Here is a 10000-nt window from a genome sequence, read left to right on the forward strand (position 1 = left end):
GAGGGGTTTGATGACTTCTTGGAGTGTTTGTGTGTGGCTCTCCTCTCATCCTTCTGTCCTCTCTGTCCATCCAGAGGCCTCTTCTCCCGAAAGCCCAAAGAGCAGAAGTCTGGGGCTGCCAGCTCACCGGGTTGGAAGTTGTTTGGGAGAATCCCACCAAGGGACAACAGCTCCAGTAGCATCCAACAGGTGAGTCATGATGTCCGATGCATCTCTCTCTCTTTCTCTTTCTCTCTCTCTCATCATCTCTCTCTCCCATCATCTCTCTCTCTCTTTCTTTCTCCAATCATCTCTCTCTTTCTTTCTTTCTTTCTTTCTTTCTTTCTCTCTCTCTCTCACTGTGGTAATCCCATATTAAAAGTAAGACAGGAGCCTGATTCACAGTCCTCTCAGTTTCACTGTGGTGTGTTTGCTCTAATGTAGTGCAGGCAGTCCAGTCCTTTATAGTCTTGCACATTTCCTTCACGGATCCTCCATTGTTTGGTCCTTTCTAAGTGGACTTAGCTTGGTGTGCAAAAGAGAAGGGCGAAAACGTCAGGGCAGATTTCTGTGTTTAGTCAGAGACAGATGCTTTTTACTGCCCTTTCCAGAATGTGAAAAATTACCCTGCAATCACACACTCACCAACACACACACGTAATTGTAGACACACACACACACACACACACACACACACACACACACACATAATTATTCTCCAGAGATGAGTGACATACTGGAAATAGTGGGTCAGAACAGTGTGGGATACACGTAGGCGCGTGTGTGGTTGTGGTTGTGTTTGTGTTTGTGTGTGTGTGTGTGTGTGTTTTAATGGCAGAGCTGGCAGTGTCTTAGCTTCAGCTGCTGTCTCCAGCTCAATTCTCCCCTCCCCTTCCACACGACACACACACACACACACACACACACACACATGCACCACTTCCCAAGCAGAGGAAGTGGTCTCTGTGGGGCAGCTTTGCACTGGCTTGGCTCGGTCCCCCCCTCCCTGCACCCAAACTGCAGGTGGCCAGCCACAGTCCCACTGGAATAAGCACACACACACGCACACACACAGACACACACATACACACACACACACACAGACACACATACACACAACATGCTTGAATACAGCCAGCTTTCAGTCCAACATGGTTGCAGAATCACTGATTGCTTGAGCATTCACTTATAGGGCCTACAACTGACCAAGCATGCATACCCACAATACCCCCACAAACACATCTCACAGATCTCCACTCTTCCTATAATAACTCCAGCAGAATTCTGCAACCTGACGGCTATCTGTCATCTTGGAGAGGGTGGCAGACACTCCAACCACACTGCATGCTCTGTTCTCAACTTTGTGTTTTGTGTGTGTGTGTGTGTGTGTGTGTGTGTGTGTGTGTTTGTGTGTGTGTGTGTGTGTGTGTGTGTGTGTGTGTGTGTGTGCGCGTCACAGGGGGGTTAAATTCTGTGTCAGTAATGTGGAAAACTGCAAGTGTCTCTCTCTCTCTCTCTCTCTCTCTCTCTCTCTCTCTCCCCCTCCACTCCCTCCCACTCACACATGAAAGCCAGGCCTGTGGAAAGGGTCTCTCTCTCTCTCTCTCTCTCTCTCCCTCTCCTCTCCCTCCCTCATCCACTCACACATGAAAGCCAGGCCTGTGGAAAGTGTCTCTCTCTCTCTCTCTCTCTCTCTCTCTCTCTCTCTCTCCCCCTCTCCCGCACACATGAAAGCCAGGCCTGTGGAAAGTGTCTCTCTCTCTCTCTCTCTCTCTCTCTCTCTCTCTCTCTCTCTCTCTCTCTCTCCCAGGCCTGTGGAAAGCCTCTGGGAAAGTCTCTCTCTCTCTCTCTCTCTCTCTCTCTCTCTCTCTCTCTCTCTCTCTCTCTCTCTCTCTCCACACATGAAAGCCAGGCCTGTGGAAAGTGCATCTATCGCTCTGTTTTTTCTTTCTTTTCTTTTCTGTGCCATCAGGACGATAGCCCAGCCAGGGTCAGTGGCTCTGTGTCCGCACCGAACCTCTCGATCGCGGGGGTATGCAATCTTCCCTCACACACACACACACACACACACACACACAGTCCTCCACCAGTCTGTCTCTGCATGCATGTTGTCACAGTATTAACCCTACCCTAACTTTCTTGAATTTCCCCTGGAGGATCAATAAAGTACCTATCTATCTATCTACCCTAACACACACACACACATACATTCATACAGCATTAACACACACACACACACACACACACACACACACACACACACACACACACACACACACACATACAGTTAAGAACAAAATTATTCATACCCCTGGCAAATATTGATATAATATTGATTTTCTCTTGACCAATATGTTTGTTCTGACTGAAAAATGACACTGCCACATGCCAAAAGGTTGTAAGACAATGTGGTAGAAACATGGAATCAAAAAAATAAGCGTTTTTATCTTTTTAAAATTTTTATGAAAAATGCTGTCCACAATTATTCATACCCTTTTAAAATAATCACTGGAAACATCTTTATTTGCAATCAAAGCTCTCAAAATGGTTCTTATAATACGTACCAAGCCGCTCCATGTCTCCACAATGATAGTAAACTGCACCTTTTTAGCTGCAATCCAGGTTTTGAGGCAGGAACGATTATATGCCATCACTCTGGCCTTGTACTCATTTTTTTTGATGGATTGAGGTCTGGACTCTGGCTGGGCCACTCTAAATTATGACATTGTTCTCTGTTAACCATTTCTTGACTTTTATGGTTTAATAGTCCAATGATGCCTATTGGGGCAGGTCTCTTGGCACACTGCCTGATCTTTTCCTCCAGAATCTCAGTGTAGCCTCTTGCTTTAGTGTTACCGTTTACTTTGAGAAGGTAACCAGGTCCCCCTGGTTGAAAAACATCCCAAAGAATACTTTTCTAACCCCCACAATTGAAATGAACATGGTGTCATTGGAATTGAATGCTTCTTTTTTATGCCAATCTTAGGCCATGTCCCTGGGTCAAAAAATCAGCGAAAGCTAAATTCTTTGTCCAGGTTTGACCTTATAGAGGTTTAGCTGAGTTGTGCATGTTTGCAGAAGAGTGATCCATGATTAGCATCAGATTTTGAGATGGATTGAACATTTCAACCACCAAAACACCATCCACAATGTGGAGAATAGCTATAGAAATCTATTAGTTTTGGGGGTTTTTCAGACAATGGGACCTGGTGAACTTCTCAAAGTAAACGGTAACACTAAAACAAGGGGCAAATTGAGAATTTTGGAGGAGAAGATCAGGCTGTCTGCCGAGAGACCTGCCCCATTAGGCGGCATTGTACCATTACACCACACAATGATCCAAAACATACAGCTAAACAAGGCAAGAAATGGTTAACCGAGAACAATACCAACATTTCAGAGTGGCCCAGCCATAGTCTAGACCTCAATCCGTCAAAAAAGTGAGCTCAAGGCCAGAGGGATGGCAAATTATCGCTCTTGACTCAAAACCCAGATTGCTGTTAAAAAAGTGCAGTCTAGAATCATTGTGGAGAGATGGAGAGGCTTGGTAGGTATTATAATAACCATTTTGAGAGCTGTGAATGCAAATAAAAATGTTTCCATTGATTATTTATTTTATTTAAAGGGTACATATGAATAATTTTGGACACGCCATTTTTCATAAGGGTCATTCCACGTCAATTCAACCAGGGCCCACGCACTTAGGTCTCAAAAAATTCTTAACAAATTACCAGGTGTACATATGTTACCCAGGAGACACACTGTAAAATTACTCTTATGTAAGATCAATACTTTGCAAGATACAGCCAGTCACGTTTGGTCTGGATATTCCTGCATGGTCATAGCTGTCCCTCAAAGTTGATACAAATTTTATTGGAGTTTTTGGCTGGGCTCTGTTTAACTCCAATAAAATTTGTATCAACTTTGAGGGACAGCTATGACCATGCAGGATTATCCAGACCAAACGTGACGATTTTGCTATATACTATTCCTATTTATGTACCAGCATGCAAAATTTGAGCCTCCTACATGGTTTAGTTCTTGCGCTGTGGGCTGGACAAAATTGACACCCCCCTCCCCCTGTAAAACTGGCTGTATCTAGGAAAGTATTGATCTTACATAAGGGGAATTTTACAGTGTGTCTCCTGGGTAACATAGGTACACCTGGTAATTTTTTCAGAATTTTTTGAGACCTAAGTGCGTGGGTCCTGGTTGAACTGACGTGGAATGATCCATAAAAATGTTAAAAAAAGATGAAAATGCTTCTTTTTTTCATTCCATGTTCGTACCACATTGTCTTACAACCTTTTGACATGTGGTAGTGTCATTTTCAGTCAGAACAAACATATCGATAAAGAGAAAATCAACATTGAATCAATATTTGCCAGGGGTATAAATAATTTTGTTCTTAACTGAACGTTCATACAGCATTAACACACACACACACACACACACAACACAACACAACACAACACAACACTGATCGTCTGCATAGCTATGACTAGTTTGAACGACCCACACACAAACACACCACTAACACACATGCAACTAACACTACCTTACGCTAATGCACTGTGCATTCATCCCACTAACATGTGTAACTAACACAAAAAACACTTGCATACACACAGTCATTCGACCATTCTGCCATGCCCTCACACACACACACACACACCAGCATAAAATGTAGACATCCGAAACACTGGGGTGTGTGTTGACCTTGGAGCAGGGCTGGTACAGTACACACACACACACACACACACACACACACACCAGCACAGAAAGCAAGGCTGGCACAACACACACACACACGCACACGCACACCAGCATAAAATGTAGACATCCGAAACACTGGCGTGTGTGTTGACCTTGGAACAGGGCTGGTACAGCACAGAGAGTAGGGCTGGTACAGCACCCACACACACACACACACACACACACACACTAGGGCTGGGCGATATATCGATATAAAAGATATATCGATATATTTTAAAATGCGATATGGAATTAGACCATATCGGATATATCGATATAGTTCAAATTTGCGCCGTGATCCTTGCTCCACGCAAGCCGCTGACCGGAGCTCTCTGCACTGCTCCCCTCTGCACTGCTGTGAAGCTGCACGCTACTTTTCTCATATAAATATATTTATTTCAGAAAAAAGATTGGCCTATTTTATTGTATAGGCTATTTTATTTAAGATATTTATTTTATTTAAATGTGCACCTTACGGAGCTTTGATTTCAAAAAAGGCACTCCAGTTTTATGTTTTACATTTTATTGTTATTTGAGTAGTGAGTTTTCAATAAAACTACTCATATTTGACTCATATTTGACTGAACCTTTGACTGAGGAATACTTTCTAATTTGAATAAAACTTGCGCGATAGCTATGCTCATCTCATCTGTGGATGCCTTCATGTTGTTCGTTGCGTCACACCTAAACCCGCCTCAAAACCAACGCTGATTGGCCGTTCGTTTGGTGAACTGCTCCAAATTTGCTCTATCGGAAAGATGCCAGACTGATCTGCGAGTGGAAACCTGAAGCTCGCGAGATCAGGATGGTCTTACGAGGCTAATGGACGATATGATGGTTGAAAGACATCCCGATGGGAAGCAACCATTGTGATGCCACGCCCCCACATGCCAGGCACTAATTCCTGCTGTAACAGGCTAAAACATAAAAAAACCTTCCATTGGATATGAAACTGAGCCTACTTTAAAGGCTGTCAGCCAAACAGTTATCATTTATTAGTCTACCGTCTTGTAAAATAAAAGACGTATTAGTCTACCGTCTTATTCAAATAATTCCTGATTGTGAAGTGAATGTGTAATTGTCTTTTTGACATGTCTCGCAGTAGGCCTATAGCCTACATTGAACGTAAAATATGAAGCCTAATGTTTTAGCAGAAAATAGTTCTAATGAATTATTATTGTTACGACTAGGACATTCTAGCGCTCTAATATTTTTGCGAGGCTACAGCACTGAAGCGCCAAAAGCGTCCTTCTCCTCCACGTTAAAATAAACCAATTCATTCGTTAGTTATAGGATCAGAAGGTAGCCTATGCGTCTTCCACTGTAAGGCTTGTAGGCTATTTCATGCATTTAGCAAAAGCCCCAGACAGCAGCGGAGTGCTAATCGGAATTCGTTATTTGTAAAAGTTTTATATAGCCTGGACGTTCCTCCACCCTCATAGTTGGCATGGCTGGTAGCCTAATAACGTGGGATGCATAGCATACTACTGAAGGTTTTAGACGAGTGACCGCGATAGTAGTCTTAAGTAGCTTTTTTGCTAGGCCCAGCGAAGGCTGGAAATGTGGAATATTCCGCTGCGCTGGTTGGTGCACACGCAAGTGTTCAGATTGATTGTCTAGCCGTCTTTTACAACGATTTTCTTGGAGCAGATCTTCCACACAACTTCGGTAGCCTGGTCAGTATGTCTCTTAGCTGTCCACTTCATCAGGCCATATAGCCTATTTAATATATATATTTTTTTATGTAGAAAATTATACATTTATTTCTGTACAGAATGCCAATTAAGGGGACCTCACCCAACCACACACACACACACACACACACACACACACACACACACACACACACACACACACACACACACACACACACACACACACACACACACACCAGCATAGAGAGTAGGACTGGTACAGCACACACACACTCGCACACACACACACACACACTCGCGCACACACACACACCAGTTCAGAGAGCAGGGCTGGTACAACACACACACACACACACACACACACACACACACACCAGCACAGAGAGCAGGGCTGTTATTGTAGGCAGTAGGAAGGGGAGGACATTGTGTGAAGGCTTAACGCCCCATTAGTTTAGGCTCATTTACACTACTCCATCCTGCAGCAGTTTTCCTACTTCCCTGACTGTGTGTGTGTGTGTGTGTGTGTGTGTGTGTGTGTGTGTGTGTGTGTGTGTGTGAGCTCCAAGAGCATATACTTATATAGGATTGTTTTGCGTTTGGAAAAATGAACCTCAGTTGGAGTACTGTAGATTTCCAGAGAACACTTTCTAAAGGAAATTACTTTGGTTTGTTACACACCACATCTGGGTGCCAAGACAAAGTGTGTGTGTCTGTGTGTGCCCAAAAAAAAAAAAGGTGCATCTTAGTGAATGTGTAGATGAAATGTAGTTTACTGCACTGTTCCCTGCATTTAACATACGATGGTCACTTGGTGTTTCCATCAAATGAAATGTAGGCTAAATGCAGAGCATGACAGTGCAAGCAGATCGTTCCGCTTCTCCGACGACGGAATCCTGCTGAAGTCTGCGTCTCCCGCATTAACTTGCTGGTTTCACTTCCTGCTCCTAGAAGAACAGGGAAACAAAAGGAATCCTCCACACACACACACACACACACACACACACACACAACACACACACAACATGCTTAGCGCAGCCACCTCTTCACCTAACCTGCCCATGACACCCATCTGATAAGGAACTCACGGAGGCCTACAGACAGGAGGAGGACCCCTGTCCACCTGTCTTTTCTCTGTGGGGCTCTCTCTCTCTCTGTCTCCCACTTTCTCTGTCTCCCACTCTCTCTCTCTCTCTCTCTCTCTCTCTCTCTCTCTCTCTGTCGGTGTCTCCCTCCCTCCCTCTCTCTCCCTCCCTCCCTCTTTCCCTCCCCTCTCTCTCACTCACTCTCTCTCTCTCTCTCTCTCTCTCTCTCTCTCTCTCTCTCACACACACACACTTCTCTCTGTTTTCCGCTCTCTCTCTCTCTCTCTCTCTCTCTCTCTCTCTGTCAGTGTCTCCCTCCCTCTTCTTTGCCCTCCTCCCTCTTGCCCTCCTCCCTCTCTCTCTCTCTCTCTCTCTCTCTCTCTCTCTCTCTCTCTCTGTCACACACACACACAGGGTGAGACTTAAACTTGGCCTGAAGGCCTTTCTTATCCTTCACACCCACTCTGTCCTCTCTGTAGTCTTCTTGTCTCCCTCCAGCCGTGCCCTGTCAAGTCTCTCTTCCTGTCTCCCACACACACACACACACACACACACACACACACACACACACACACACACACACACACACACACACACACACATACATACATACTTGCATTGTCTGGTGGAAGTGTAGACGTGGATCTTGAGAGCTGGTCAGCTGCTTGACTCTTTTTTTTTTTCTCTCCTCCTTTTTTTTTTTTTTCTCTCTCCTCCTTTTTTCCCCCCTCTGGTGTTCTCTCCTCCTTTTTTCCCCCTCTTCTGGTGTTCTCTCCTCCTTTTTTCCCCCCTGGTGTTTTTTCCTCCAATGAGGTTTCTCTCCTCCTTTTTTCCCCCCTCTTCTGGTGTTTTTTCCTCCAAGGAGCATGAGGCGAAGGCGGGGCAAACAGCTGGACCCCACCCCCAGAACCAGCCAATGAGGAGGAAGAACCTGGAGTTTGAGCCTACATCTACAACAGCCCTCATTCTGGAGGATAGGCCAGCGTAAGTCCTCTGTCCCTCTAAAACTACACTAACACTTCCCATGATGCATTTTTTTCTATCTGTGCTCTTCACCCTGTACCTCTGCTCTACAGATATCGAATGTTACCATCATCAAGTCTGAGATCCAGTGCTGACTACTGTAGTGTGGAGCAATGTAACTGACGTTACTGCTTGTGTAATTAGCCAAAATGTGATGCATAGTTATTATTGATGAACTGGATGAATTTCTGAAATTAAAAAGTATTCTGGTAGCAGCACATAGGAAACTAGCATATCTCTGCTTCGCCCGTTGCGGTGGGAACTTGCTTAATTTCCCTCTCACATTCAACACAGACCAAGCTAAACCTTTCTACACAAGGAAGAGGATCTGTGAACAATGTGGTCTTTGGAAGAATAATAGGTGAGATGTCTCGAGGTAGACTCTAATAGAACAGGTGAGACGTCTCGAGGTAGACTCTAATAGAACAGGTCAGGAGTCTCGAGGTAGACTCTAATAGAACAGGAGTCTCCAGGTACGCTCATAGATAAGGTGAGACGTCTCGAGGTAGACTCTAATAGAACAGGTGAGACGTCTCGAGGTAGACTCTAATAGAACAGGTGAGACGTCTCGAGGTAGACTCTCATAGAACAGGTGAGACGTCTCGAGGTAGACTCTAAGAATAGGTGAGGAGTCTTGAGGTGGACTCTAATAGAATAGGTGAGTAGTCTCGAGGTAGACTCTTAGAATATGTGCGCCGTTTTGAGGTAGACTCTAATAGAACAGGTGAGTAGCCTCGAGGTAGACTCTTAGAATGTGTGAGACGTCTCGAGGTAGACTCTTAGAATAGGTGAGGAGTCTCGAGGTAGAGGATCTGTGAACGGCGCCGTCTCTGGTAGAAGGGTTGGGAAGTGTCCAGACTCTGTTGATGCCTTGGTCTGTTCCAGGAGGATTTGTGCAGGAATGTGTCTCATGACGGTGCTGGCGGTCTGTCAGAGAGTGTTCAAGCCTGCGATTTTAAAGTCAACATTTACTCTTGGCTGTGGGCATTGCTTGTGTATGCCTGGACTCAGGGGAAGTGGACAGAAAGAGAGAGTGATCGAGAGAGAGCGTGATCGATAGGTAAAGAGAGAGAGTGATAGATAGATAAAGAGGTAGAGAGAGATTGAGATAGATAAAGAGGTAGAGAGAGATTGAGATAGAGATGTTGACGTAGAGAGATTGTGACCCCATGTGCACACAGTGCTTGTGCAGTGCGTGTTTAGATGAGGTGGTGGTTTATCTGCACGCTGTATCTAAGTATCTGTGAGCCTATTTACGTTTGTTTTTAAAATGCGTCTTGGGTGATCCGATCTCAAGTGGCCTGAGTACAAGTGGAAACGACCACCAAGACACATTGGGATTGGATCAGTGGCCTGAGTACAAGCGGAAACTAGTGTTGTCACGATACCAAAATTATGACTTCGATACGATACCTGCCATAAATATCACGATGCTCGATACTGAAATGATACTACGGCGAAATCCTAAGATATCTGGAAAAGAAAGGACTCATACCTCCTCCAAGT

At 44.8% G+C, this 10000-nt stretch overlaps 1 protein-coding gene across 3 annotated transcripts in view; it reads left to right on the forward strand.

Moving 5' to 3' along the window:
- tbc1d12a (TBC1 domain family, member 12a) overlaps positions 1 to 10000 on the forward strand; it is a 30221-nt gene that overhangs the window by 7670 nt on the left and 12551 nt on the right. For 2 of the 3 annotated variants that reach the window (XM_048269212.1, XM_048269214.1), the window contains 3 exons: positions 75 to 189; positions 1952 to 2011; positions 8334 to 8455. In XM_048269212.1, the coding sequence (XP_048125169.1) occupies positions 75 to 189; positions 1952 to 2011; positions 8334 to 8455 (297 nt within the window). The remainder of the gene's footprint in view (positions 1 to 74; positions 190 to 1951; positions 2012 to 8333; positions 8456 to 10000) is intronic. The other variant, XM_048269213.1, reaches the window with a different exon arrangement.

Source organism: Alosa alosa, chromosome 18 (genome assembly GCF_017589495.1).
Source record: "Alosa alosa isolate M-15738 ecotype Scorff River chromosome 18, AALO_Geno_1.1, whole genome shotgun sequence".
Classification (NCBI taxonomy): domain Eukaryota; kingdom Metazoa; phylum Chordata; class Actinopteri; order Clupeiformes; family Clupeidae; genus Alosa; species Alosa alosa.